Consider the following 25890-nt stretch of genomic DNA (forward strand, 5'->3'; position numbering starts at 1 on the left):
GATAGCGATAATGCACGCGCCTCGACTCATGAGAAGTACTGCAGCTCGAGTCCTACCGATCGTATGGGTCGTTGCCTCGACAAGACGTCTGAGATCACACCGACTGACACCAGACAATTCCTAATCCTCGCCTCGTAGAGCAAGGCGATGGACTGAGAAGCGTTCAGCCTAGCGCTTATTTCCTACGAGTCTGTAACTCACCCAATTGCCTGAGACTCGAGCCTTCACGACTCCATCTCGGTCAGCTCCCATACCTGGCTCCTCAGCCTGCATCACGGGCTCAGGCGGACGTAGCGTCGAAGTCCCTACAGCGGATATCGGTCGAGATTGATCTCTTGCCAGGGTCGCTTCATGCGCTTGGAGGTCTTCCGCCTCAGCTCGCAAACTTGGCTGAGCCCGCGGAGGTGGTGCTTCAGGATCCACGTGAATCTTCATATCCGGCATGTCCAGAACGTTTTTCATCTCCGTCAGATCCCTCTTGCCTCTCCTACGACCGATCCACCATTCCCCTCCAAAGCTGAAATCACTCTCGTAGCTGTAAACATTGACGCCAAATCGCGAGGATAGGGCTACGGTCGGTGAGACTTGAGCGGAATAGGCGGAGGAAACGAAACCGATGAGAGGGTTATACAACAATGTCAACGTGGTTGGTGGACTGGGCGGCGGGGGACCAGGAGAGGGAGGTAGTGGAGGAAGCGTAGTGAATCGAAGACCAGTCGAGACTGCAGATAGTGAGCCGGTGAACAATGTTAGATATCTGTTGTAGCTCACTCCCGAAGCTTCTTTGCTTCGCTGAGAAGTAGACTTCTCCACCAGCTGAGAATCTACCTCTCAGACCGCCCTCCATCATCTCCTCTTCGTCGACTCTCCTATCGCCTTTTCCGACTTTGCCTATTCTTTCGCGCGTCTCATTGTCACCATGCCAGCCAAAGTTGTATAGACCTCTCAAGCCGAACATACCGTCTTGAGCTGAGTAGGTATATTCTCCACTGTAGCGACCAGTATCATGTTGTAGACTGAGGAGGACGTTGCCGGGTGTCGACGAGGAGGGCGCTGGAGATGGAGGTTCGGAGGGTTGACGAGCGTGAGAGGAGTATGCGCCATTGGACCTCGGCATTGGTGGGGCAGGCTGCGACAGGAAGGCAAGGTGTGCTTGGAGTGTTGGGGTGATCCGAGTGGTTGCTAGACCGGAGAGGTGAAGAGAAGGCAGGTGAAGACGAGAATAGAGTAGGTAGTCTGACGGAAAGAGTGAGCAACAGTCGAGTTGAATGCTTCAGGAGTCTCACCTCTTCCCTCGATGCGCTTGCCACGGAGCCAGACTTCATCCTTGGGCAGCGGACGTCTAGGTGGAGGAAAGACACGGAAACGCTCTACGACATGCCGAAATGGGATGCTTCGTGATGGACCGATCAAAGGTCGTCTCAGTGATTGGTCGGGGGAATGTGAAGCTCACCTCGTTTATAGGTGACGAAGTAGTTATATACGATATTGCTCCATTGAGTTGAGGCAAAGCGTCAAGAGAATAGGAAGTGAAGAAGACGGGAGTGGGCGAATTGGCAAGTTGGAGGATCAGAGAAGCTGGGATCTGGAAATCTCTGAACGATGTCCATGCGTCAGCTGACCGACAGGTAGGAGGCTAGCATCGGAGTGGAGCTCACAAGAGGGCTAAGGAGGGTGTCAGCGATAACATAGACATCAATTGAAACAGACTCCTATCGGCCTTGCCACGGCATGATGGGTTCAAGCTTGCCGCATCCCGGGCATACCGTCAACATTCCACTTACCTGAGGATGATCTCGTCAGTTGACTGTACGAATTGTCCTCGTTCCATCCGATCGCCCGATAGTAGTCCCGAAGCAGGATAGCACTAAAAGGCAACATATTGCTGCTTGGACGCCGTTGCCGCTGCTGCTCGCCGGTGTCGTTGGCTGTCAAGATGACTTAGATGTTCAATGGGATCTCGGACCGCTTAACTCGGTTTTAGTTGGATATCACGTGGCTCGGCTTCGTTTGCCTCGAGGGTCGAAGTGTTATAGAGAGCAGAGAATATAGCTGCACGATTCGGCAGGAGGCTGCGAGTCGTATAGGACTCGCCGGTGTTAGTGTCTCATAACGTGCCACCACGATGCCCCTCAATCGCTCGACTTCTGGTACCTGGACGGGTCTGCCGAAGGAACTGATGGAAATCCATCCATGCTGGCAAATCTGCCGAATATAATACATACAGTCCAGTTGTCCTCATCTCAGCGTTTCCCATTTGTCTGCTTCTGTGAGAGTTCAATAGCAATTTTGAACGCCCCAAGCAGGGCAGTAAGCTGCATCTTCTCCGAGCCGCCAACCGACAGTCGATGTCTGTCAAACCACATTGGTCAGTATTGGCGGGGCGTAGTCTCGAGCGAACACTCACTCGCATGATCCCAGATGATCAAGCAGGTACACACGACTCTGCGTCGGCAGATCCACCGTTTGCAGGAAATCATATGCTCCCGTGATGAGATCTTGCAACGCTAGGCCCTTCTCCGTTTTCAGAGCAGTAATCACTGGGATTATATGAGAATTTACTTCCCGTGCGAGGTGGGCTCACGATTAAAGCTCGTCCCAAACTCGTCAGACATCATGCTCTGAACGACGCGTTCTATGTCTTTCGGATCTGGATTCCCTGTACAATTGTACACCGCGGACTCGTCGATCCTATCATAAGCTGCGTGGCATGCCTAAGTATGTAAGCGTAAGTGCTTAGTCGATGAACGGACCTGTAAAACATTCAGTGCTCGACGCATATCCCCTCGGGACAGCTTCAAAAGCGCAGCTCGACCGTCTTCTGTGATATTCACCCTGCCAAAGTCAGACCGTCGCATTGTGGTAACCCTCACCCTTCCTTTTGCACTACCTCGTCGACTTTCCGCTGGACCTCTTTTTCAGGTAAGGGAGAGAATCGGAATCTCGTACATCGCGACTGAATAGCCGGTGCGATCTTGTTGACATAGTTGCAAAGGATACAGAATCGCACATTTTTAGTGTGCATCTCGATCACTGGGGGTGGTAATACGTCAAGGTCGAGTTCAGGATGGAAGGTGCTCACCTCGGCGCAGGGCTGACTGAGCCGCTTGAGTCATCATATCCGCTTCGTCCAAAATAACCAGCTTGAAACCTTTTCTTGGGGACGGTCAGACACACTCTTCAGATGATCAAGGAAGCCAACTGACGAGAATAACACCTTGGTCATGGCAAAGCTCTTGATCTGATCTCTGACCACATCGATACCTCGATCGTCCGAAGCATTGAGCTCGAGAACGTGTTTACGAAATGGAGGTCCGTATAGCCTGCGAGCGAGAGCCAGGACGGTGGATGTTTTTCCAGTTCCTGACAGCTTACGCGTCAGCAACGAGGTGAGACCGGCGGCTGGGATCTTATCACCTGGAGGTCCGTACAATAGCAAGTGGGGCAGTCTTCCAGCCTCGATAAACTTTTCCACTATTATGACATGAGCCTTCTTCGCAGGATTAATCTGTCGGCAGCTCACGAGTTGCGGTGATGTCTTGGTGAGCGACCACCTCGTCAAGGGTATTCGGACGATACTTCTCGACCCTTCAGAACCGATTTCAGCATGAAGACAAGAGGGAAAGCTCATATCGACCTCACTCACCATGGCAACCCATCCCTCGTGTTCATCTCCCTCAATTCTTTCTCAGTCAGCACCCCATCTCCAGACCCATTAGCGGCTTCCTTCGCTTTCCCCTTCGCGCTCGGCATGAGCATTGACATGGCATTGCTCGAAGCTGAAGCGGGCTCATCCACCTCCATATCGTCTTTGGACATTGATTGCGTCGTATTCTTGGGCTTCAATACAGGCTTCTGAAAGTCATGTTCATTCGCGCAGGACCGATCTCGAGGACGCGATCAAGAGCCACGTGGTCTACCGCCTATGCTTCAATCAGCCGGCGCCTATTTTTCGTCGCGTGCGTGCCGCTCTTCAGAGTCATACTGTTGTCATTGTCGTGCATGACGAGCAACATATACGGAATGAGATGACCGAGAGCAGCTGAGGCATCTGTGGTCCGACCTCATCGAACTTCGAAATGCCCTCCACCCCGCCGCCGTCCAATTCTCTGCTGAATCTGCTCAATCCCTACGCCTCCATGTCCAGATCGTCCCATCCGCCACCCGCACCAGACAGTCCATCGGCTCTTCTCTTGCGAGAGCTATCAGGAGATGCTGGCGATGAAGAGGGAGATGAAGAGGAAGACCATGACGATGTTAATGAAGATGAGCAAGAGTCTCGGCGCAAGCGACTCTCTCCCACGCCAAAACCTCCAACAAGACGACCTCCTACTCATGTCATTACGGATGATGATGGCGGAGACGATGATGGCGAAGGCGATGGTCCACCAGCATCTATCATGTATGATGATGCGCTGTCAAATCACGCCGCTGCTGGGACATCTAGATCTGTAGGTAAGACTTCAGTGGGCGCCACTCGACGACCCCTCGACACTGTCAACACTAGCGGTTTATCTGGCGAGCGGACACCCGGAGCCCGTTCACCTGGTCCTATGGCAGGATCATACTTCAGCACGCGTCAACCGGTACATACCATAGCATCAGGTGGTCCCATGGCTGTGCCGACGTCACCTGGTCCTTTCAAATCACGAGGACCTGCATCATCTTCCGCATCTGAAGGACGACACAGTGTGTCAACATCACCTGGACCGTCGACCATATCGGTGTATGCATCGGGCCTCGAAGGTACAGTGTTGGAAGGAACAATCGCGAGTTCTTCCAGAGAGCCCAGCAAGTCCCCTGAAAAGACTAAAGTGCCTACATTCCGGGAGGTCCCAGGTTACAAACCGACACCTAAGCGTACCCCATCTCATACTTTCGACAAGCACAAAACTTCAAACGGTCAGGCGATAAACGAGCAGCGACGAGGTTCTTTCGATCCGATTCTTTTGACGCCTTATGGTGATCCAGACCTGTCTACACCGCCAAGTGGAGCCAAGGGCAAAGGCAAAGCGAAGGAGAAGACTCGATCAGGGAAGAGATATGTCGCATTGCCGGCTGCAGAGCAAGAGGATGAAGCTGTCGATGGGCGACCTGAGGCCGGGAAATCCAGTAAGAAGAGCCGAAAGATGGGAGGTTTCCCACGAACCCGTGTCTTACCGAGATCTGGATTGAACGAGTATGAGAAGGCACTGTGGAAATGGGTGAACGTGGACGATCTGGATGGGTTTCTACAAGAAGTGAGTGTCAGCAAGCGCCAGGGCTGACAAACTGTACAGGTCTATGCTTACTACAAAGGCAAAGGAGTGTACTGTATAGCCCTGGCAAGGGTATTGAACCTCTTGTGAGCCTTGTCTCGAGGCAACCGTGCAGAGCTGACGAAGGCAGAACCACCTTTTTCGTCATCGGATTCTCGACGTTCCTTCTCCAATGTATAGATTACTCCAAACTTACACACATCTCTGGACCAACCTCTGTCGGCAGGCTTGACGATGTACTGGTGAAGCAATGTTTGACACAGTGAGCTCGTCAGGTCACGTTGCGAGGCTCACTATGTACAGTGGCTCTGTCCCGCACATGCTCTTCATTCTCATTGTCTGCATCTTTTACGTCTTTCAAATCTTCTCATTCATCCTCTCTCTACCGCGGCTTTTCGAAATGTACCGCTTCTATACCTACCTTCTTGGCATCCCCGATGTAAGACCGCCGACTCTCATTCAAATGCCTTTACTGACCTGAGCCAAGGCGGACATTCAAACCCTACCCTGGCCTGAGATTGTAAGGCTTATTGGTGAAATAAGAAAGCACAACCCAGTGACATCCCTGTCCAATGGGCAAGCCGGAGCTCTGGCAGACATGGTAGGAGAAGATATCAAAGGCGAAGTCAAAACCCTAGATGCGCACGACGTTGCCAAGTGAGCCAGACGCTTCGGCAACTCCGGCTGGACTAACATGACTCAGCCGGATCCTGCGACAGGAGAATTACCTCATCGCACTGTTCAATAAGGATCTCCTCGATCTCCGAGTTCGCCTCCCAGTGCCACACAACTATGCTCATCTCGTTCCTGCTTCCCTACTGGCTCAACCTAGCAAGTTGACTCTACCGGCCAGGCACGCCGATCGGCCATCGAGAAAGTATATCTCTTTCGGCGCCAACACTCTCACTAAAGCTCTGGAGTGGAATTTACGATTTTGTCTGCTCGGGTACCTGTTTGATCGTCAGGGACAAGTCCGGAAAGAGTTCGTCCGCGAGAAGCGGAGGAAGGACTTGGTCGAGGGGTGAGCGATGTGGCAGCCCGCGGTCCGTCCCCTCAAATGACCATGATGATCCCCAGACTGAAACGCCGATTCATCTTCATGGGCATCTTCAACGCAATCTTCGCACCGTTCATTATAGTCTACCTCCTCATGTACTCGTTCTTCCGGTACTTTGAGGTGAGCCATCCACACTCTTCAACGATTCACTTACCTCGTCTCAGGAGTACCACAAGAATCCCTCCTCCATCGGTGGTCGACAATATACGCCTTATGCTCAGTGGAAATTTCGCGAGTTCAATGAGCTGCCTCATCTATTTGAGAGACGGCTGGATCGTAGCTATCCTATCGCGAAAGAATATATCGATCAGTTCCCTAATGAACGCTCCGCGCTCGTCATGAGGTGAGTGAGAGGCATCGTTACTGGTCTCACTGGTCAGATTCGTCGCCTTCGTCGCCGGTTCATTCGCTGCCGTCCTCCTCGTTGCATCTCTCCTCGATCCTGACCTCTTTCTACACTTTGAGGTCACTCCTCATCGAACCGTCCTTTTCTATCTCGGTCTCTTCGGTTCAGTCCTGGCCATTGCTCGAGGCATGATTCCAGCGGAGAACCTGGTGTTTGACCCCGAAGTCAGTCTTCGCGAAGTGGTTCGATGGACTCACTACCTACCTGGAGAATGGAGAGGTAAATTGCACAGCAAGATGGTCCACGCAGAATTCAGCAACCTCTTCGCACTCAAAATCAATGTCTTTTTCACAGAGCTCATGTCCGTCATTCTGACACCATTCATCCTCTGGTTCTCGCTTCCACCGTGCGCCGGTGCCATCATTGACTTCTTTCGCGAATTCACTGTTCACGTCGATGGCGTGGGTTACGTCTGCTCGTTCGCAGTATTCGATTTCCGGCGACACGGCGCACTCAAGGTCCCTGAGCCCGGGGCTCCGGCTTCTCCGAATGTCTCACTATCCCCTCAAGACAGCACCAAGCCAGGCACGGTGCCTGCTCCGTCTTCTGGACAGTCGTGGCCCCACTCAGGTCTCGCATATCCTCCTATCAACAGCCCACATACTCGAGCAAAAAGTCGAGATTGGCGAGCGAACGAGAACAAGATGGAAAAGTCTTTCCTGCACTTCAAAGCCACACACCCAGATTGGCAGCCGTCCGATCCTGCGTCTTCAGTGTTCCTCGATCGCTTAGTTGGAATGCACCAGGCGTCCCTCAAGGCTGATCCGTACAATTCGAGACAGGCCGGGAGCATTTATTCGCCGCCTGGTCTTGGGAGACACATTGGGACTGGTATGATGGGTTCAGGACAACCAAACGGCGCAAGAGGCCTAGGTTTGGCCTTGGGAGACGACGCGAGACTTCGAGAAAGGAGCAGATCATACGACCGAGCATGGGCGAAATCAAGTCAAATGCTTAAACCGAGATTGGAAGCCATGCGGGAGAATGCCGAGATGGATGATGAGGAACCTGTAGGGAACAGTGTCGAAGTCGATGATTGGAATAAACGCATCGGAGACGAGGAGATAGGAGATGATGGACGAGAGGATAGCGACGAGGAAGCATTCTTGAAGGACATGGGGATGATGGGCCTATTGCAGCAGGTGATGAGGCGATAGAGAGTATGACATCTACCATACTGAGGGCAGTACATCTCCCAGGAAAGATACAGGAGGCACTTCGCCTCACCTCGGGCTATCGATCTTGAGCTATTCCAAGACCCTAGCGAGAGACCTTTGACCTCCTCACTTGCCTCCGTCTTGCTCTCCTTTCTGACTTGTACTCAAAGGACCGCGAGGCTTTTCCGTGTCAAGTTTTCGATTCTTTGGCATCTTTGCCACCACCTACGACTGCATTTCTGATCACAACTGACTCGTCTCAAACGATTCATCACTCACACTGCGCTGACCCACAGAACCTGCAACCACTCGATTTAATTATACTTTCTCATTATTCTGCCCAGTATTCAGGAGCTGTACAGTTTGACTTATCCATTCAGCCCACTGCGTGCCCATTCAGACCTCTGAGCTCTAAGGCGTCTCACCCCGCTATGATCCGAGATCCCGCTTTCAACACCTTGTTCGCCCCTCAGTTCGCTCCACCGTGGGGCTCGACGGCGGTCAAACAAGCTGGTTACCTCATTCCACTGAATGCGGTAAAGGAGGAGATCCCCTCGGCAGAGGTGTGAGCCGTCTCTGATTCAGGCCGATGAGTAACGTTGCTGATCACGAGCCAAGGCAAGGCCATCTAGATCGACATGATCTCAAATCACCAGCTGAAAAGCTGCAAGATTACTGGTAGGTCTTCGAACATACAAAAGAGCCTAGTCTAGTCAGGACGATTTTGACAAATTGCTCTGTCAATTCAGCCACGGTCAAGCCCTCGTCGAAGGATCATGGTACAATCTCCCGCAAGCCATTTCCCGAGCCTCTAAATTATCTCTGCGTGACTATTTCCCTCTGCCCCCTTTCGTCATTGACGATCCAGAGACCCATGTGGTGCCGTTGAGAGGCAATCGGTTGGGGAACGGCCGCGGAATGCAAATCATTGATGATGATGATGATGAAGGAGACGAGGATGGCGATCTTGCCTACGGAGGTGAAGCTTTCCTTGAGACAAGAGAATGGGACGAAGACGCTACGCCTGTTCTGTGGTATGATTCAATGGTCAGATGTGAGAAAGCTCTGCCCTCCAGGGACAATGAGGCAGGAGAAGACGTATTAGAGGTGATGATGGAAGATCCCAACATGGCTGCTTACTGAGGCGACGGAATGCTATTGCATAGAAGTGGCTCTCGTGAGCTATCAAGAGTCTGCCTACGAGGACATCTTTCTACAGGGAAAGCTCAATGGCGGCTTTGACACAGTGTCAGGAAGCGACATGGTAATACGTATAAATCAGGCTCGTTGTTCATACCCCCTTGGACTCAAGCATGCCCTTTTGTATAGGATATACATAATGCACTTTCACGACACACAGTAGCCACATCAAAACGACCGACCTGCCTTGGGCGGCAACGCATCTCGGCTTGTCTGCCATTCCGCCGGTCATGCTACTGTAGCAAAATCCCATTGATCGAAGATCAGCTGAGAGTTGATAAGCTTCAGCCATGAATGGAAAAATACAGTACATTAGAGTTGGTTTTGGAAGTAACGGATCCAAGATTGTACAGTACAGAAAACTAAGGTGGCAGTTGGCACCCGACGAATCCATCACGAGACGGCATGAAAGGGATGTGATTACATGAGATCTTCAGAGCAGAAGAGGAGGTTAAGTAGCTGCGATTCGATTCGAATGTCCTCCTCATCCTGTTTCTTCTACTCTACCTCACTTGTCGCTTTCCACCCTCTCGCCAATGATCACCATCTCTCACTACACCATGCCCTTTGATCTTGGTCTGTACTCGCTCCCTTACATCCTTCTGGCCTGGTTCTTGGTGGCAGATCTCTTCACCGGTATCATGACGATCACTCTGCGCCAGGTCCTTGTGATGTCGTCAACTTTGGTCACAGCGCTTGGTCTTTACAGTGTCAAATGGATCAGTCGACACTGCCCTGAGAAATGTCCACCTTTGGTCTTCGCAGCTACTTACGTGGAGGCGTATTTCGGGTCCATGATTGATTCCTGTCAGTCGTCTGTTCTATGATGGTCTGTCACGAATTTACAGCTAACTTTGACCATCAGTCGAGTGCATGATACGTGGCATCTTCTACTTCGAGCTAGTTGAGAACACAGGGATGACGTGCGTGTCCTCCGGTCTCATCCGCCACTCAATGACAAGCTCGCTGACTCGGAGATTCGGCAGTATCTACGCCAAAACTCGGTTTATGGGCCCATTGGAGTTGGTCACTCAAGAGGACGTATCGTATGTCGAGAGAATACCCAGGATCTACTCTGAGATCAGTGATTTCGTTTGGATCTGGCTGGCGAATCTCGAGGAGACGGCAAGTGAGGATGGATTCGAGCCTATCGAAATGCAGATTGGTCCGATTCCCGACGCACCATGGGGATATGATCATGATTGGGTGCCGAATCCTTCCATAGATTGAAGCTGCTCCGCAATGCCCTCAATACCCCGTACAAAATGCATGCAGTGTGATCCAGCTCGCGGCCCATGATTCGTACTTGTGTCCTGTTGGTTTCCAAAGAGATCTCTGTGGCCAAAGTGGCAATTGTTCCCATTCACGGAACGTCAAACGGAACTTTGTGCCACATTCCCCTCCAATGTAGTCTTTCATCGTCCCTTCGTCTTTCGTCACGATCTCCGTGTTTCCTCACACTTAGGGTTTCCCACTCATCCTCACGGTCATCTAACTTTCACGGGCATGTACATCAGTATCGGTGCGGTACTAATACTGTATCATGTGACAGGATGACGGGTTTCATATCCGAAGAACTGTCTTTCGGGTCAGAGTGGCACACAGTTGCAAGATTCAAAGACAGAATGGTTCGAGGTTCAGTTTCGATTTCTCACCTCACTTCTGCACTTCAACATCTCACTACTGAACTTCAACATACATCTCACATACACACCTTGAGGTTCTTGTCGCCTCGATACTCGAATCTCTCTTCTCGCCAATCTTCACCGCTCTACCAACCCTCACACTTCTACGAGTTCGTTTCGCCTCGGGAACAACTATCGTCTTGCCTCCGGTGTCCATCATCTTCTCGCGAGATCTCTCGCCGACAACTCCCGTCCTCTCGTCCCCAGACCCACCAGAATGTCCTCATCCATCGCTACCCTTGGACAGTCTTTTGACCAATTCTCCGCCTACACCGCCCAGAACCCCATCTGGACTGCCATTTTCATCCTTGTCATCGCTACCACTGGCCTCCTCGCCACACCTTTGACCTCAAATGCCCTTAACAGGACTCTTGCGGTCCCCAACACTGAATATCCCACTGTCAATCATCATCAGTCTCGACCTAAACCACAATTTTTCATCGGCGACAGCACAGACTACGAGGATGAGACGACCCAATTCACTCCTACCAATCTCGTCCCTCGATTCGTCTCGATCAACGGAGGGCGGACGGAAAAAGTCATGGTCGAACACAGTGAACGTAATGGACATCCCGATGTTGACCATGATCTGATTCGACGAGTGAGGGGTGTCAAGGTGGAATGGGACATGGACGCGCTTCTCGCCACTATTGGCCGATGAAGCCCGGCTTTGGACACAAGGCGCTTGCCACGGCACACTGCATGGGAAAGATACACGTTGCGCACCTTGCCGGCCTGAGAAACTTCATATAGAGAAGGATTTGAGTCACTGTATGCATGACATTTCATTTTAGGCAGAACCGTATCCGTACAACGCCAATCATCCACATTTTCAAGTGCAGTCTAATGCATTTCCACATCTCCTTCTGTTTTTGGCCGTCAGGGCGCACCTCCTCTCACCGTAACATGCTGGTGGACACTCAGCTTCCAGATGACTCGATGCCCTCTATGACATTCGCAATGCAAGGCATGACGTCTATCGGCCTCCATTGACCTCGTGATCAGTTCGGACTTTGTCAATTAGTCAAATTCGCCTTTTGAAACGCGAAAAGAAAATAAAAAACGTCGATCGCATTCACGTGAATTGTGGCCATATCCCATTCATCATCATAGTGGGGGCGGCAGTCCAAATGTGAAGAGGAAGAGCTCCAAGGAAGATGTCACGGGCTACAGTTTGGCTTGTGCGTGAGACTGAGAAGCTCAAAAGGAAGATGCAGTCTGTCTTCAACTGGCATCTCTTTCAGCACTCGTTGCTCTTCCTTTCATCCCTTTACATTTGACCACACCGGCCGTCCGGCCAGTCCACAAGCTAATCTGCGACTCTACTGGGCTCGTCCAGACCCCTCACTCAATCTCCCTCGCCCATAATGGAGAACGGTCCTGTCGTCGTCGCTAGACTTGCCCGACCCCCTCGTCGCACCGCCAACGGCGATCCCCTCGCTCGATACAGAGCCATCCGCGCCAAACTACATGCGGAGGATAAGGTAGCTCAGCGGATTGCAGCTATGGGAGGTTTGAAGCTGAAGATGCCAGATCCTCGACTGTTCTATGAGTAAGCCTAAACCAAAGCGTCCATTGGGTGACATTGAGCTGAAGTTAGTATCTCAGATCACCTTGCCCGTCATTGGAATCGGACATATCTCCTTGCCCCGGCTCGCGATCTCCTACCCTTGACGAGATGGTAGTTTCAGGCGCTGGAGAGGCATACAACAGGAAGCTGAGAGAAGAACGCGAGGCTCCTACCGCGGGCGAGGGCGCGATACCAGAGGCCTCGTTCTCAGGTCAGAGCACCGACCACTCGAGTTTGATTGACCAGAACTATCGGACTGGAGGAGATTCGACTCGAAAGACCGAAGACATCTGTAAAGCGAGCAAAGAGGTCAGCAAGCCGGAGTCAGTAGCACATGGACAGACGACCTTTCGACAGGCAGACACCGACGATGAGATGGTAGAGCCGACAGTCAACAAGGCCGCGAAGGGAAAGCAATTGGAAAATCACATGACGGAAAGTATCAGCTTGGCCTCGGCTCGGGAAAATCGAGAGGAGACCGCTGCCGATGACGAGTCCGACTGGGATTCAGATACCGATTCGATGGTGTCCTCAATCTGCGATTGGGTGCCGCGTGAAACACTGGTCGCCAGAATCGCAGATCACCGGCTGTACCCTGGCTACGACGCCGCCCCCGATACCTCAGAACTCTCCGAATCATCTTCGTCGACTCCCACATCGGGTTCCTCGTTGCAGCTCTCCTCACTTTCCGTGGGATCGACCAATGCCAGTGACTCTTCAATCAGCTCAATGGAGAAGAGTGTTGAGCTCGTCGGCTGGAAAGGCAAATTTGTCAAACCCAGAGGATGGGTAGCGGCCAGCCCAACGACATCGAAGGCCACGATCGATAGAGATGTCGCATACTTCAAGGGCAATTGCTACAGTGTCGTCAGAGGGACTGCTGCGGGAATGCTTGACAAGTTTGACGATGGAGTGGTGGAATGGGTGACAGCCGAGGAGGAGTAGGGCGGAGAAATTGACCTGGGGGGTTAACGATGAGCAAGTCAGATAGAGACTAAGGAATTGAACGTTTTTGAGATACTCTGTAGTGACTGGTTGCCTTAGAAGCGTAAGATTTCGATTGCATACGCCGTCCTTGCATGCTGTTTTCTTCAAGCATGAAGCCCATTGCGAGAAGTTGAGGACTCCCACATCATTCATCCAGAACCGTACGGTTTGTTTTTAGCTAGAGAATGATCTGACGATTTTGGCGGCAATGTGGAGGAAGAAAATAGAGGCAATGAAGGAAAGGGAGAGGACAATGACGACGAAGGGATCACTGGGCAGAAGAGAAAGTGTCAGCATCGTCTGCTCAAGGTGTGCGGATGCAGAGCCAGAGCAGCGGCTCCGGGTTAACATCTCAAGGGCTGGGATTTCTCCGAAGCTTGACGCTGACCGTACGGCCGTCACCCTACTCACACTTTCAAACCGGCCTCTCCACTGTCAGTGTACAGTTTCAACATTGTGTTGCTAGATCCTCCGGCTCCAGCAGCTCGTGTCGATGTGGGCCTAGGTGCGGCGGGTGCTCTCCGTCTGAAGGGCGATATTCAGCTCAGAAGACAGGCAGACGAGGACCTTCAATGCATCTGAACCGCCCTCACAGTTCGTATCCTACTCACCTCACTGCATTGGCACCTGGAGGTCGGGATACGGCAAACGCAGAGGAAGATCCAGTGCCGGGTGTTGGTGTGCCTGGAGAGGCAGGTCGTTTGATGTCGGACTACGGAACGTGAAAAGTCAGCGACAAGCCATGAATCACATAGGAGAAACGCCTCAGTGGACCATCGCAGCGATAATAGATACGCACCATACTGGATAAAGAGGAACGAAGAGTGTCACAAGACGAGGTATGAGAGTGTCTTGTTGGAAGGCGTTCATTCGGTGGTGCATTGCACTGTGGATTTGGAAGACGGATCCGGGGGGATCCAGGTGAAATTTATTCGAGCCACAAATAAGCAGCACGCCCGCGCCGTTGGAGAGAGGCCTAAGGGGGGGGCTATGGATACAATGCATGGGGGATTATCACACTGAAGATATCTCCGTCAAGCTGAATGAGTGACCACCTGCTGAGGATAGATCCCCTGTTCATTACTTCGTTATACTCTTCATCCGCCGACTGACGACCTCTCTCATGGGACAAGCTGTACTCTTTGCTTCATCGGCCGATTTGCCCTCCTTCTCTGCTTTCTTATACATTGTATCACAGCATCTGTACAGTGCTTCGACGTATGATGCGCATTTTGACTCGTTGTAGTTGTTCTTGGACAAGCACGTCTGGATGGCACAGGCTTGAGTGGGTTCCATGTCAGCTGGCTGCGAATGATATATGCAGAGTGTGGATGCCGAAATCGCGGAGGTCTTCACCATGAGCTCACCTTCGCCCTGACAGTCCTGCGAAGCCATGGAGGTCCGGGTCAGGAGTGAATCGCACCACTCAGTCTCCAAACAGGGTCTCAACGTTCCAACGAAGATGCGAAGTGTGTTTGGACAGGAGCACTCCCGATGCTTTGGCCGTGACCGTTATGAGGTAGCTAAGGATGAGATCACCGGCGCGGCAATCCCGGACCCGGCGATTGATTGACGCCATATCCAGAGCCCATATATTTGGATCAAACCTATCGAACCTGTAAACTCATTCTATTCCAACGACTCTCTCACTCGTTCCAAAAGCTATCACATAGCACTATGTCTGACATCTACTCCCACACCGTGAGCCGAAAACCCTTCTTCAGTCGTGAACCAAGTTACTCACCTCCATGCTCCACAGGTCGAATTGCCAAAATCTCAGATCCCACTCTCGGACCTCAAAGACAAGACTCTGCTCTTCGTCAATGTCGCTTCCAAGTGTGGTGAGTTGAGACAGCCATGTAGCGCGTCCCATCGGTCCGGGCTTGCCCACCTCCTGTGGAAACCGCCAGAACCGCCTCTGAACACTCCGACCGATAGGAGCTGACTCATATCCCAGGTCTCACACCTCAGTACAAAGACCTCCAAGCCCTTCACGAGAAGTATGGAGAGAAAGGCTTAGTCATCATTGGTTTCCCATGCAACCAGGTACGCCCATCTTCAGTATGCGTCGTACTGACAACATCTACCAGTTCAAGGGACAAGAACCAGGAACAGATGATGATGTCCTTCAGTTCTGTCAGGCCAACTATGGAGTAACCTTCCCCATCGCCAAGAAGGTGAGTGGAATCGCACTCTATGTTCGGAGCACGGCTAAGGCGTACCTTTCGACAAGGCCGATGTCAACGGTAGCGATACTCAGCCCATCTGGAAGTACCTCAAAGAACATGCCGATCCTCCTGTTCAGGAAATTGACTGGGTGAGTCACCCATGCAGGGGCCCGCTAGCACAGTGCGGGCTTCTGTTATGCAACAGCTTCCATTATAGAGAGCAATCACTTGCTGACTCGATTTTCACCTAGAACTTTTCAAAGTTCCTAGTCAAAGACGGAAATATCAAGTGGTTTCCAGCAAGATCCACCAAAGTCGTGAGCGATGTCTCTCTCAAAGCGTGCAATACTGATATTGTACTCTCAGAGCGACGTCGAAGCTGCTTTGTAAGCGCATCGCCATCACTGAGCATACCGACTCTTCCAAATGCATATCATCTCGCTGATGGCTGTCGGGACGATGCGAGAAGTGAATCGGTAACTCTCCTGCCGGGAAAGTCCTCAGTCGTCACCAGTTGACATGTTGGCCAGTCCGACTGGCAAAGACTCTTATCGTGGCTCGCTTATCAAGAGATTTGCATGATGCCGATCATATCCGATTAGCAGTGCAGTGTGCTTACCGGGCTTAGCCAGAAAGCAAATGAGGATCGATGTCAGAAGGGAAACTCCCGGGAATCATCTCTGTGGCATGTTCGTATAGATCTTATTAGGTCTCATGCCGTATTGCTGTGGTCCACATGCCCCTCTTGAGATCACCGCAGATGAGGAGATTCGCAGGATATGAGACCACCCGATCGGTCAAGCTGGTTTCACCATTAGTCCTCGGGATTCGGGAGGATCCCCTGCCGAGGCACCTCTTTAAGTGACACGCGACTTATGGTCCGATGCGAAACTCTGTCATCCGAGTGCTGGGTCAGGGCATGCCCAGTAGTGCTGGAGATGTCGGTCTTGCATATGTGGCTTGTGCATGAGGTGTCAAGGAAGTCGTTGTCAGCTGTGAACACCATGATATGCCTGCTCGTCCTACTTGGCCGATTATCTCCGGACCGATATTACGGGACAATCTTGTTGCGTCAATACAAGTTTGAAGATCTCATCGGCCATTGACGGGCAAAGGTCCATGGTGAGCCATATCATTCGTGTATAAGAAGCATTCTTGATTTGGGAAGGGCTAGCTATGTTATATGAGTCTCTCATAAGCCGGACTTTGAAGACTTGAAACGCAGTCCATCCCCATCCGCTCTGTATCTGAAGACCAACTCGTCCGAATGACATCTCGAGCTCTTCAATCCATGAGGGTAGCTCTGTTGCACCAGGGTGCTCCAGTTCCTCACGTAGGAGGTGTCATCAAGCCCATGAAGCCTGGTGGTGAGTCCAGCAGCATCAACTTCCGACCTTAGCTTCCATTGACACGCCAAACCGGCAGGCTATTCTGACAGTAGTGCCGATATCGCCTATGCGCTAAAGACCCGAGGAATCAACGTGATCACGCCAGCCTCACACCCAGATGTTCGAAAAGATCTCGATTGGTCATTCCCCGATACACCCTCTGCTATCCGCCAAGCCGTAACAGAGCATGGCGTCAATGTCTTTTGGGCTAATACGATCTTACATTCCAAGCATGCCATTGTTGAATTGGCGGATTTCCTCATCGAAAAGCGAGTCAAGATGGTCGGACAGAGTCCATTGGATACGGAGAAGTACGACGATAAAGAGTGGTTGAATCGATGGCTTGTTCAGAGTCATGAGGGGTTGCAGCGGTGTTTTGCAGAGAATCAATTGATCACAGCGAAAGATGTTGATCGACTCGACGAGCTCAACTTGCCGGCTGTCATCAAGCCTGTAAGAGGTCGAGGATCCCACGGAGTCAAAGTCGTGAGGGATAAAGAGCAATTGAAGAGGGGTGTCGAAGCGTTGTTGAAGGAATCAGATGCGATCATCTATGAGGTGGGCTTGATCCAGGCATGCCTCGGCAAACCGTCGTCCTGAGGAAACTTCTCAGGAATTCTTAGAAGGGGAAGAAACAACTATCACAGTGATGCCTCCAGGAGAATACACCGTGAGGACCTTTGGGTGTCTGTCTCTACGACTAATACTGACTTGGTGATAACAGAATGGAAGGAAGGAAGGCTACTGGGCTCTTCCTGTCGTTACTCGATTCGACCAAGTTGATGGCGAGTCCTTCTCGATCTATGATACTGCGCTCAATGCTGACGCCCTCACTAGACGTCGCGCCGTGGAACGGGACAGTGCCAGTCATGGACAACAGCAGAGCTTTGACTCCAGAGGAGCATGCCGCAGACCCAGCGTACGGTATCGCTCAACGTCAATGCGAGCTCGTAGCGGAGGCTTGTCAAGCCACCGCGCCGATCCGTATAGATTGTCGAAGACGAAGGCGATCAGAGGGAAACGGTGGAGAGATCATCCTCTTTGACGTTAACATGAAACCGGTCAGTCTTGCCACTTTCATGAATGGCTTCAGATTTGCTCATGTAATTACCTCAGAATGCCACGGGGACTGGCAGACCTGGGAGAGAGAAGCAGACATCTTTGGTGGCCCTCGCAGCAGAGGCGATTGGGTGGGACTACCCCGAGTTGTGTGTCAATACTTTGGCTCAAGCTGTGGACCTGAAGAGCCTGCTCGATCGAGAATGATGAGTGAGGGAAAAGCCGCATGCAACATCCCGTGCGCTTTCCTCATCTTCCGTCATTCATTCACGCATGAGATTAATCACATACATGCAACATCATTTTGCCCTGGTCACAAGGTGGTTGAGAAGATGTATATCTTGCGTGTGAATTCCCAGAATCACATGGCTCCAAGGCTCTTCCGGCTTTGTCTTCCTCTATCTCTCGCGCGTCTGGCAGCACGAACGAGACCATTCACTGCGTTCCGAAGAGCATCCCCTTCTGGAGCCAGCAGATGTCTGGTACCGTTGCCGTCAGAAAATTTGGCCTCGAGAATCAAAAATTCACACTTACTCGTGCATTTTAGAGACAAATGCCTGCTTCTCATTCTGAGGCAAGAGGTTTCCGGGGATCTTTTCCAATCCTTCTACCGTCCAGGCCTCCACTGCTTCAGGTGGTGAACATTGACTGACTCGAGTCAAAATGTCCCTGACTTGCTCCAGGACGTCTTCTGGAAATCCTTGGGTGATGCCGGATAACAGAATGATCATCAAGTGTTTGCCCCATTGTGCAAAGATGGGTTGAATCAGGGGTTGAAATTGTGGATGTGACAGGCGTTGCGAGAGTGTAGCGAGAGTGTCGAGAGCGATGATAATAGTCTCCGGAGCAGGGCAAGCCAAGGCATTGATGGTCATGTGCGTCGCGGTAGACAAGCACGGCGAAGGGACGGTGGCATCGGACAGGTGTGTGAGGTAGGACATGAATGTGTGAGCATAATCGTCCATGACTGAGGGAGTGTCAGCAGACGATCAGGATCTGTTAGGACTCACCGTCAGGAATCTCGATGGCCTGCTTCGTCGTCAATAGTCTTTCAAGCTCAGTCGTGACTGATTCGAACGCTCCAATGACCAATCTCGTCTCTGCAGCTCCCAACGCAGCGCCCGATGTCGAAGCGCCAAGTTTGCCAGCAATCTTTCCAATAATCCACAGATAGCTGGCATAATGAGTCGTGGCAAAAGTGGATGCCATACGCTCGAGTACAGGCGGGAGGACAGGTTGAAGAGCTGTGATGGGGAAGAACGCTAGACCGCGCCGGAGGACCGAGCCTACACGTTCCGAGATGTAGTAAAGGTGAGAGTATCTGGCGATCAATTGATCGAGAACAGCGTAAACGGTCTGTGGTGTCGCCATACACGATGACGGTAGTGGGTCAAATTCACCGACAACGGAGAGAAAAGCGTCGAGACGCTCCAACGCGTCAGCGACCTTTTGCAATTCCGCTTTCGGCGCTTCCGTCGATGCACTTGCTACACTCTGAACGCGCTGTATTAGCGGTTCGCAAAATTGCTGGAGAGCCCGAGCCCCGTCCTCAACCGGCATCGAAGATATGATGTAGCCGATGGCTTCGCAGACTTCCACCATATCGGCCTGGTCTAACCTATCTCCGGCTGTCGTGGTGAAGGTGAAGAGTTGCGGCAGGAAAGGGACCAGATGCTGTTGACAGTCTTGACACATGAATTTCATCGCTTGAGCCGCGGCGGCAGCAACTTCTTCGTTCGCCATTTCAAAGCCTGCTGAGATGTATTGTAACTGGAAAGTGATATTTTCGGGATGACGATCGATCCAAGCTGTGTACCGTGAAATGACCAATATGGCAGCGTATCGTATTCTCGGGTGATCAGGCAATCTCGGTAACATCTCCATGATATGCGGCAATATCTCGTCGTCGTTCGGATCCACTTGAGCACCCATGGATCTCATGGAGAATAAAGGTGCTTCAATTTCTTGCCATGAAGGAGATGGCTTTCCTAAAGCCGCCACGACCAAGTCGTAAGATTTTCGTAAACAGCTCGGGGCTCCTAGCACATGACAGCAATCCTTCAATGTGTCCCCCATTCTATGTCTAAAGGTTCTAAAGTCGTCGCGTTCCTGTGCAGTCTGGGAATCGTTATCGGGCGGGAAATGCAGATGATTGATAATGACGGTCTGGAGGGATTCAAAAATGTCGAGGAGAGGTTTAAATTGCGGTTCGATAGGCTGTCGACCAAGAGCAGTGGCCACCTCGTACCAAAAGTTGAAGGTGATTGGGACGATATCCAGATCAGGGTAAGCAGCACATTGGGCTATGGCCTCGACTAATGGTAACATCTCCGTCGGATGCTTGACAATGACTGAATTGTAGCATTCCCCCGCTTCGCACAATATTCGGCAGTATCCTCTTATCCGATCCGGATCTTCCTTGTGCTCCTCTAATTGTGGCCGCAGGGCGACAAGACGTGGAATGATGAGTGAGACGAATTGTGGATTTGAGACGAGTTCTCGAGTTTCGTGGATGACGTCGCATAGTGCGTCCACGGCGGCGTCAAAGAGAGGATCTGAAGGGAGAGCTTCGAATAATGCGTTGAAGAGGGGATTCTCGATCATGAGGTGTTGCTCCATCTCTCCAGTGATGATCCAACTCCGGAAGGACTCGAACACAGCGACTTGTATGTCCGAAGTGATTCCTGAGCGATTGTGTCAGTTGAGCAGCCCTATTTGATAGCAAGGCGGCTCACCCGGTGCGTTTATATATAAAGTCAGAATGTTCAAGACTTGTTGAAACGCAGGTCCAATACCATCGAGATATTGCGACTGACATAGTTAGCATCACGCCCATTGACATACTGACTTACTGATAAGGCGACTCTAGAATTCATCGATTCCTCGGCAAAGCTCTGGAGAAACGCCAACAATGTCGGGACCGTGCTCGGGTCTTGACCATACCGTTTGATCATATCGTCACACGGATCTGCCCATTGTGAAGACTGAAGAGCGAGATCAGATAAGGCGAGGCACAGTTGCCGTATGACTGCTCTCGAGCCGGGTTGAGAGGCGGTAGTGACTAGGGATGAGAGTAAGGAATCGCGAAGAGGTAGTTGTTGTTCGACGGGAAGTTGCGAGAGGTCATAGAGAATCTGTGTTTTGGCAACAGGATGAGCTACAAGTCTGGTGAAGAATGCCAGACGGATACTCACCTTCGATCTGATAGTCTGGGCGGAGAAAAGTCGGCCCTCCAGTGGTGTCGACGATTCTGTCAATAAAGAATGACATGTCTGCCAGGCTTCGACCTGTAAAGGGCTGAGATCAGCATCTGAGCGAGCGTAGAAGCGGATAACCATATAGAAGAGGTGTTGAAGAGAATCACAGCGCGCTCTAGACGGCGCACCGACTGCCTGCTGCACTGTCCTCACTACTCACGCTATGTTGAAATTCCTCCAACCACTCGTTCGCTCGTTTCTTTGCATCTCCTTGTGGGTCATGATAAAGCGTTTGAAGAGCCTGCAGCACAACCTGAATTGATTGGTCCTGACACGCCATATCCAAGTGGATGAGCCCGAGCTCCTGTGAGATACCACCAATGGTCCAACTGCTACAAGCAAGGTATGTATACATCAGAAATGAGGAATTGACAACATGAGAGCAGCAGCGAATCGAGCGACCACGTGGCTGACACCTGATGGATGACTATCAAATATGTGGCGGCCTTCGATATTGTGGCAGAGGCTTTGGTCTGCCAATCTTCGCCTGTCAACGTCTACTCGAAAGGAGCATGAGCGAAGCACTAGCCTGCTTCGAAAACCAGCTTGGCAGCGTGCCCTGTTCACAAGGTAGAAGGTCTCGGTCATCAAGAAGTTTATGGATCAGGGAGGGAGAGGAGGGTTATCTCTTGGCTCTGGTGTCCCGTCGTTAGGCAAAAGCGTTTTCCACAGAGTCCATGAGGGAGAGAGGGCTTAGGTTATGTTGGAGGATCACCCTACCTAGCTGTAGCGACTTTGACCTTGGGCAGTCCGTTGAAACCTTACAGATCATTCAATACGCGAGCATGACCCATCTCACCCCCACATCGTGAGTCCTCGGAGGCAATGTGTAGTGAGGCCGAATTCAATTCTTTTCAACAGTCTCCTGTTCTTCTCCATGGCCATAGTGATTAGCTATGTCTACTTCTGGTGGCATCTGTGGTAGTGAGTCAGTTCTTAGAGCTTGAAGCCCTCCCACTGAAGATGCTTCTCCAAGCTACGACCGCTTCGTATCCATCTTTCCGACCCGTCGTCAAGCGTTCAAATGTATCATGACTTGGTTGTATCTAGCGACGCACATGTTGTATGGCACATTCGCCATGGTTCTGACCTGTATAAAGTACAGTGTGGGGTATATGTGAGTGTAAACTCCAGTCCCAGGACACATGTCTTCTGATGCGCCACGTTGCTTGGTAGGACAATTCCCAATGTTGGGACCATTCCCACTCCGTACCTTCGATGGCCGCACCATTTTCAAGTCCTAGTAGCGCCATTGTACTTCGTTCTCGCGGCTGCTTTAGTCCTGCACGTGTAAGTCTGGACAGCGTACCGAAACATGCTCAAGCTGATACCTGTGAGCTCGACACAGATCGAAGGTTTGCAGAGAGCTCGAACAGCGCACAGAACGCTGACAATCCCACCTTATCAGAGACGTGCTACTGGATCCACCTCGCTCAATCCATCCGTGGCCGGTCTATCAAATCGTGGCTTTCTTCAAAAATGGTTCATGGTCTGGTTCATAGGGTCCATCGGCGGAGCGATGAGCATCTTTGCGGCAGCGGTGCCGTTCAGAGATGATCCGCAACAGATGGAAACGGTGCGGGTCTTTGGTTATGAGTGTCATGCTGATTATGGCCACAGAACATCCTCTTCGCGGCCGCGATCTGGACCGTCGTGTGAGTTATTACAAGTACATGGACTGTATCACATTGCCCATGTTGATCACGTATTAGCGCTACTATTGCTTCGGTCTACGTCGTTGTCAAGTTCCCCGAGCTCATTCGTCAGTGAGAGAGCAAGGCGGAAGTCAGGAAGTAATGTTGAGATTGGCGTATCATCGCCAATTGACCAAGTACCGAGTGGGCACGAATGAGCGATCAATGACCTGCTAAAAGTGGCTGACGGCTCTTCGTTCTCAGATCTACGGCAGAGTGATCTTCTGCATACCTTTCCTAGCCATTAGCATCGACGGTCTAACGTCACAGCACGAGATAGGACATCGAGAGTATCTTACAGGTGAGCAAAGCATTTAAGCGACAAGGATCAGCCGGATGGGACGAGAGACTCACCCACTTACTCCAGACTTGTTACTCATGGTGGGCTTCTTTGGCCTCTTCGCACGCAGCATTTTGGTGTGTCCAATGTGCAAGGTCGGGAGACTGACGACTCGATCAGTCTATCCTCATCCTATTCCCACCGATGAAGCGTTTCGGTTCGTCAGAACGGTCAACGACCATAACTCTCATCCATTCGTCACCTGTCAAGCTCGGACCTAGCCACTTCACCAAATCGTTGGTAGAGATCGAGGATGCTAGACAGAAGGAAAATGAACAGATCAAATCACAACTGAGCATCGTCGCTCCGTTCGCCACGCCGCCTGCGACTCCCATTCCCTATGATGCAAAATCCTGGGAAGCAGATCAAAAAGACCAGATGGAAGATTATATCCGCGCCAAAAGACCGGTCCAACAGGCTCAGGTCAGGGAGCACCAAAGTGCGACTCAGGAGGCCTTCTCGCGACTCGGTTCTCCACTTCAAGCTCTTCGTAATCCGTTTCAAGGCAACGAGTCTCGTCGCGAGTTGCCATCTGCAGGTTCCCATCGAGAGGGTTTCGGGGAAGACGCTGCGGGCAAGCAATATGCTTGGAGTATGCTGGCGGACCATCTGAGATTGCCAGAGACCGCCATGGGCTTGATGAGTATAGAGATGACGGAGACGAACAAGAAGTGGCGAGAAGCACAGAGAAAGGTAGAGCAGCAGTTCTTCCCGGGAACCATGGTAAGCGTCGCCGGCTTCCGCTCCTTCCCCCTCCCTCGCTGACCATCAACTGCAGACCCAGACCCAACGAGAAATGACCATCCGATTCAAAGATCACTCCGAGCGATTTCGATCTCCTAGACCCAGTGTGGATCCATCAGAGAACGAGCGACCAGGTCCTCGTCGAGCCTCATCACCTGGTACAACTCCTGAACCTGGACCACCTGTGCCTATCCTCCAGCTGGACGACTCTGTCTTGTACCCTTCCTATGCCGCGGATGGCCTTCCAACGGGCCAATCTGGTCAATTTGCACATCGATGGTCTGGCGCCTCCGCCCGAGCGAGCAACACCGGCACCTCCACCAACGGCACGACTACTACGCCCAGAGGTCGACAACATTCGCTCAAGCGCAAGGCTTTACCAAAACTGCCTTCAACTTCCCTATGATGCAGCTGCCTCTGGGCATAGGGTATGGGCTGGGAATCCAGGAGGATCCGGAGGACAGAGTGAAATTGCCAGACACATCCTCTCGGATTTCGCCGAAGAGCTTGCGAAAGGAGCGGATTTGAGCTCACGTTCAGGACAACACTCCCAAGCGTGATTGGATCGACTGGATCAGTCTGCTGCGCCGCTTATCGGCTTTTGATCATGAGCAAGGCGTCTCTATTCTCAAGCCTTCACAAGCATGCAGATTGCGTAGACTTCCTGCAAGATACGCATGTTCATCCGCGATGCCTCCCCTCCCATACACCAGGCCTCCGCGTGTCTTCCGGCTATGATCGGTTATGGAAGATCCCAGCTGACCATCACATTTGGGACGTCTCCGAGATTATCGGATCTGCTCTGTCTTCTGCACTCACTTGACATCCCCTTCCTACAAAGAGTGATCAGGTTCGTCGCTTTACGGCCAAAATGGCATCTTTCATAGCATGGCTCGTGACTCTCTACGTTGTTTGGATCCGACGATCCAAAGAGATCTTCAGAAATCCTGACCGATTGAGAAAGGTCATGCAGGAAACATACCTCCGACCGACGAGTTTCGCACCTCCAAAGAAATTAGGTTCAAATCTTGTCATCATTCGAGAGGATCAAGCGAGCTGGCCAGTCTACAGAGTCTCGAAGCCGCGTGTCATCGGGAAAGCCTCGCCAGGACCAAATGGGGCAATGATGTACCTTCATGGTGGGGCTTTCTTTCGAGAAATTCTGGGTCCTCATTGGAGTCTCATCGCCCATCTGTGTCAAGAGACTGGACTGGACATCATCGTTCCTATCTACCCTCTTCTACCTCGCCCAGGCTCAGATGCAAAGTCCGTCATTGACCATGCTCTGGATATCGCAGTGGGACAAGAATCCCCAATACAATGTATCGCTGGCGATTCAGCAGGTGGAACGCTTGCTCTCGCCCTGGCTCAGCAGTGTCTGAAACGAAAAGATGAGTCAAAATACGCTCGACTGGCGCGGGACCTTCGATGTGTTGTGCTCCTATCACCCTGGTTAGACATAACGGCAACTCATCCCGAGCTCGAAGTCCTCGATAAGGACGATCCATGGCTCGGTATACCCGGGGCCAAAGTCCTCGGCAAAATTTACGCTGGAGAGCTGGCGCTAGACGATCCGATTGTCAGCCCTCTCTTTGGAGATATCGATAATCTCCCTCCACTGTTGCTCTTTGGTGGAACTCGTGACATTCTTTGCTCCGATGCTAGAAGATTGAGTGCAAAGTACCAAGGCAAAGGGGTCACCAAAGGCGAACCCGGTTCATTCGAATCGGAGCGCTTCACATTCGTTGAAGGCAAAGATATGATCCATGTCTGGCCGATGTTGCCCTCGTCCGAAGGCAAACGGGACAAGGCGAAGATGGTCAGTTTCATAAATAAGCAAATCGCAGGCTGAGGGAGACGGTGGTCCCTGGACAATAGTCCAGGTGCGGCATCGTAGTATATCCAATGCAGAGCGTCACA

The 25890-nt window shown here is 51.7% G+C and overlaps 14 protein-coding genes across 14 annotated transcripts; 9 read left to right on the forward strand and 5 right to left on the reverse strand.

Annotated features, from left to right (window-relative positions):
* Nucleotides 1-26: 26 nt before the first annotated feature.
* Nucleotides 27-1881, reverse strand: BD324DRAFT_579492 (hypothetical protein; the record flags this gene model as incomplete). Its single annotated transcript, XM_022013382.1, has 7 exons — nucleotides 27-152; nucleotides 202-261; nucleotides 424-722; nucleotides 772-1236; nucleotides 1287-1420; nucleotides 1470-1617; nucleotides 1785-1881. The coding sequence occupies 7 exons, from the start codon at nucleotides 1879-1881 to the stop codon at nucleotides 27-29; spliced, it is 1329 nt and encodes a 442-aa protein (XP_021871072.1).
* Nucleotides 1882-2188: 307 nt separating this feature from the next.
* BD324DRAFT_624564 (P-loop containing nucleoside triphosphate hydrolase protein) lies at nucleotides 2189-3852 on the reverse strand. The gene is made up of 10 exons (XM_022015714.1): nucleotides 3647-3852; nucleotides 3524-3588; nucleotides 3418-3474; nucleotides 3207-3363; nucleotides 3083-3156; nucleotides 2874-3033; nucleotides 2754-2835; nucleotides 2585-2714; nucleotides 2408-2540; nucleotides 2189-2352 (listed from the first exon to the last, which is right to left on the reverse strand). Exons 1-10 carry the CDS (start codon nucleotides 3817-3819, stop codon nucleotides 2244-2246), a joined length of 1140 nt encoding a protein of 379 aa, XP_021871073.1. The 5' UTR covers nucleotides 3820-3852; the 3' UTR covers nucleotides 2189-2243.
* A 1106-nt stretch (nucleotides 3853-4958) lies between these two features.
* On the forward strand, nucleotides 4959-7954 carry BD324DRAFT_590216 (autophagy protein Apg9-domain-containing protein). The gene is made up of 10 exons (XM_022013786.1): nucleotides 4959-5081; nucleotides 5130-5240; nucleotides 5280-5344; nucleotides 5389-5520; nucleotides 5562-5697; nucleotides 5746-5915; nucleotides 5962-6279; nucleotides 6336-6435; nucleotides 6480-6658; nucleotides 6696-7954. Exons 2-10 carry the CDS (start codon nucleotides 5130-5132, stop codon nucleotides 7876-7878), a joined length of 2394 nt encoding a protein of 797 aa, XP_021871074.1. The 5' UTR covers nucleotides 4959-5081; the 3' UTR covers nucleotides 7879-7954.
* Nucleotides 7955-8309: 355 nt separating this feature from the next.
* BD324DRAFT_680976 (hypothetical protein) lies at nucleotides 8310-9236 on the forward strand (the record flags this gene model as incomplete). The annotated part of the gene is made up of 3 exons (XM_022019102.1): nucleotides 8310-8443; nucleotides 8497-8556; nucleotides 8628-9236. 3 exons carry the CDS (start codon nucleotides 8310-8312, stop codon nucleotides 9019-9021), a joined length of 588 nt encoding a protein of 195 aa, XP_021871075.1. The 3' UTR covers nucleotides 9022-9236.
* Nucleotides 9237-9638: 402 nt separating this feature from the next.
* BD324DRAFT_650653 (hypothetical protein) lies at nucleotides 9639-10308 on the forward strand (the record flags this gene model as incomplete). Its single annotated transcript, XM_022018182.1, has 3 exons — nucleotides 9639-9885; nucleotides 9944-10001; nucleotides 10065-10308. The coding sequence occupies 3 exons, from the start codon at nucleotides 9639-9641 to the stop codon at nucleotides 10306-10308; spliced, it is 549 nt and encodes a 182-aa protein (XP_021871076.1).
* Nucleotides 10309-10980: 672 nt separating this feature from the next.
* BD324DRAFT_650654 (hypothetical protein) lies at nucleotides 10981-11424 on the forward strand (the record flags this gene model as incomplete). Its single annotated transcript, XM_022018183.1, has 1 exon — nucleotides 10981-11424. The coding sequence occupies one exon, from the start codon at nucleotides 10981-10983 to the stop codon at nucleotides 11422-11424; it is 444 nt and encodes a 147-aa protein (XP_021871077.1).
* Nucleotides 11425-12130: 706 nt separating this feature from the next.
* On the forward strand, nucleotides 12131-13278 carry BD324DRAFT_650655 (hypothetical protein; the record flags this gene model as incomplete). The annotated part of the gene is made up of 2 exons (XM_022018184.1): nucleotides 12131-12315; nucleotides 12372-13278. 2 exons carry the CDS (start codon nucleotides 12131-12133, stop codon nucleotides 13276-13278), a joined length of 1092 nt encoding a protein of 363 aa, XP_021871078.1.
* Nucleotides 13279-13494: 216 nt separating this feature from the next.
* Nucleotides 13495-13823, reverse strand: BD324DRAFT_579712 (Sec61beta family-domain-containing protein; the record flags this gene model as incomplete). Its single annotated transcript, XM_022013402.1, has 2 exons — nucleotides 13495-13591; nucleotides 13732-13823. Coding segments are annotated over 2 exons (189 nt in total), but the record flags the coding sequence as incomplete, so codon positions are not given.
* A 577-nt stretch (nucleotides 13824-14400) lies between these two features.
* Nucleotides 14401-14616, reverse strand: BD324DRAFT_579898 (hypothetical protein; the record flags this gene model as incomplete). Its single annotated transcript, XM_022013414.1, has 1 exon — nucleotides 14401-14616. The coding sequence occupies one exon, from the start codon at nucleotides 14614-14616 to the stop codon at nucleotides 14401-14403; it is 216 nt and encodes a 71-aa protein (XP_021871080.1).
* A 240-nt stretch (nucleotides 14617-14856) lies between these two features.
* Nucleotides 14857-16090, forward strand: BD324DRAFT_422777 (glutathione peroxidase). Its single transcript, XM_022012738.1, has 7 exons — nucleotides 14857-15021; nucleotides 15080-15161; nucleotides 15278-15366; nucleotides 15411-15497; nucleotides 15554-15637; nucleotides 15740-15805; nucleotides 15855-16090. Exons 1-7 carry the CDS (start codon nucleotides 14998-15000, stop codon nucleotides 15876-15878), a joined length of 456 nt encoding a protein of 151 aa, XP_021871081.1. The 5' UTR covers nucleotides 14857-14997; the 3' UTR covers nucleotides 15879-16090.
* Nucleotides 16091-16602: 512 nt separating this feature from the next.
* On the forward strand, nucleotides 16603-18219 carry BD324DRAFT_422671 (hypothetical protein). The gene is made up of 7 exons (XM_022012737.1): nucleotides 16603-16610; nucleotides 16657-16855; nucleotides 16914-17434; nucleotides 17490-17546; nucleotides 17601-17661; nucleotides 17714-17937; nucleotides 17993-18219. Exons 2-7 carry the CDS (start codon nucleotides 16756-16758, stop codon nucleotides 18140-18142), a joined length of 1113 nt encoding a protein of 370 aa, XP_021871082.1. The 5' UTR covers nucleotides 16603-16610; nucleotides 16657-16755; the 3' UTR covers nucleotides 18143-18219.
* A 6-nt stretch (nucleotides 18220-18225) lies between these two features.
* BD324DRAFT_600671 (armadillo-type protein) lies at nucleotides 18226-21542 on the reverse strand. Its single transcript, XM_022013921.1, has 7 exons — nucleotides 21353-21542; nucleotides 21130-21222; nucleotides 20788-21069; nucleotides 20671-20746; nucleotides 18946-20619; nucleotides 18470-18902; nucleotides 18226-18414 (listed from the first exon to the last, which is right to left on the reverse strand). The coding sequence occupies exons 1-7, from the start codon at nucleotides 21470-21472 to the stop codon at nucleotides 18297-18299; spliced, it is 2796 nt and encodes a 931-aa protein (XP_021871083.1). The 5' UTR covers nucleotides 21473-21542; the 3' UTR covers nucleotides 18226-18296.
* Nucleotides 21543-21977: 435 nt separating this feature from the next.
* On the forward strand, nucleotides 21978-24618 carry BD324DRAFT_680981 (hypothetical protein; the record flags this gene model as incomplete). The annotated part of the gene is made up of 12 exons (XM_022019103.1): nucleotides 21978-22000; nucleotides 22054-22116; nucleotides 22169-22309; nucleotides 22369-22482; nucleotides 22541-22547; nucleotides 22601-22768; nucleotides 22813-22847; nucleotides 22905-22958; nucleotides 23102-23187; nucleotides 23254-23303; nucleotides 23347-23949; nucleotides 24005-24618. The coding sequence occupies 12 exons, from the start codon at nucleotides 21978-21980 to the stop codon at nucleotides 24374-24376; spliced, it is 1716 nt and encodes a 571-aa protein (XP_021871084.1). The 3' UTR covers nucleotides 24377-24618.
* Nucleotide 24619: 1 nt separating this feature from the next.
* Nucleotides 24620-25859, forward strand: BD324DRAFT_624584 (Alpha/Beta hydrolase protein). The gene has a single exon (XM_022015715.1). It carries the CDS (start codon nucleotides 24842-24844, stop codon nucleotides 25820-25822), a length of 981 nt encoding a protein of 326 aa, XP_021871085.1. The 5' UTR covers nucleotides 24620-24841; the 3' UTR covers nucleotides 25823-25859.
* Nucleotides 25860-25890: the final 31 nt, after the last annotated feature.

Source organism: Kockovaella imperatae, assembly GCF_002102565.1.
Source record: "Kockovaella imperatae strain NRRL Y-17943 chromosome Unknown BD324scaffold_6, whole genome shotgun sequence".
Taxonomy (NCBI): Eukaryota; Fungi; Basidiomycota; class Tremellomycetes; order Tremellales; family Cuniculitremaceae; genus Kockovaella; species Kockovaella imperatae.

What these genes read in the sequence shown, in the direction of transcription:
- BD324DRAFT_624564 (XM_022015714.1), bottom strand. Translation starts at nt 3,819, where the DNA reads ATGTCCAAAGACGATATGGAGGTGGATGAGCCCGCTTCAGCTTCGAGC. An exon ending in ACGAGGGATGGGTTGCCATG is followed by an intron (nt 3,589 to 3,646) that starts GTGAGTGAGGTC and finishes TCGGTTCTGAAG; the next exon opens with GGTCGAGAAGTATCGTCCGA. An exon ending in GAGCACTGAATGTTTTACAG is followed by an intron (nt 2,715 to 2,753) that starts GTCCGTTCATCG and finishes TTACATACTTAG; the next exon opens with GCATGCCACGCAGCTTATGA.
- BD324DRAFT_590216 (XM_022013786.1), top strand. Translation starts at nt 5,130, where the DNA reads ATGGGAGGTTTCCCACGAACCCGTGTCTTACCGAGATCTGGATTGAAC. An exon ending in AGGAAGGACTTGGTCGAGGG is followed by an intron (nt 6,280 to 6,335) that starts GTGAGCGATGTG and finishes GATGATCCCCAG; the next exon opens with ACTGAAACGCCGATTCATCT. An exon ending in CGTTCTTCCGGTACTTTGAG is followed by an intron (nt 6,436 to 6,479) that starts GTGAGCCATCCA and finishes ACCTCGTCTCAG; the next exon opens with GAGTACCACAAGAATCCCTC.
- BD324DRAFT_422777 (XM_022012738.1), top strand. Translation starts at nt 14,998, where the DNA reads ATGTCTGACATCTACTCCCACACC. An exon ending in CAATGTCGCTTCCAAGTGTG is followed by an intron (nt 15,162 to 15,277) that starts GTGAGTTGAGAC and finishes CTCATATCCCAG; the next exon opens with GTCTCACACCTCAGTACAAA. An exon ending in CTGTTCAGGAAATTGACTGG is followed by an intron (nt 15,638 to 15,739) that starts GTGAGTCACCCA and finishes ATTTTCACCTAG; the next exon opens with AACTTTTCAAAGTTCCTAGT.
- BD324DRAFT_422671 (XM_022012737.1), top strand. Translation starts at nt 16,756, where the DNA reads ATGACATCTCGAGCTCTTCAATCCATGAGGGTAGCTCTGTTGCACCAG. An exon ending in CAAGCCCATGAAGCCTGGTG is followed by an intron (nt 16,856 to 16,913) that starts GTGAGTCCAGCA and finishes CCAAACCGGCAG; the next exon opens with GCTATTCTGACAGTAGTGCC. An exon ending in CAGATGCGATCATCTATGAG is followed by an intron (nt 17,435 to 17,489) that starts GTGGGCTTGATC and finishes GAAACTTCTCAG; the next exon opens with GAATTCTTAGAAGGGGAAGA.
- BD324DRAFT_600671 (XM_022013921.1), bottom strand. Translation starts at nt 21,472, where the DNA reads ATGGCGTGTCAGGACCAATCAATTCAGGTTGTGCTGCAGGCTCTTCAA. An exon ending in TGGAGGAATTTCAACATAGC is followed by an intron (nt 21,223 to 21,352) that starts GTGAGTAGTGAG and finishes AGCCCTTTACAG; the next exon opens with GTCGAAGCCTGGCAGACATG. An exon ending in CCCAGACTATCAGATCGAAG is followed by an intron (nt 21,070 to 21,129) that starts GTGAGTATCCGT and finishes GCCAAAACACAG; the next exon opens with ATTCTCTATGACCTCTCGCA.
- BD324DRAFT_624584 (XM_022015715.1), top strand. Translation starts at nt 24,842, where the DNA reads ATGGCATCTTTCATAGCATGGCTCGTGACTCTCTACGTTGTTTGGATC.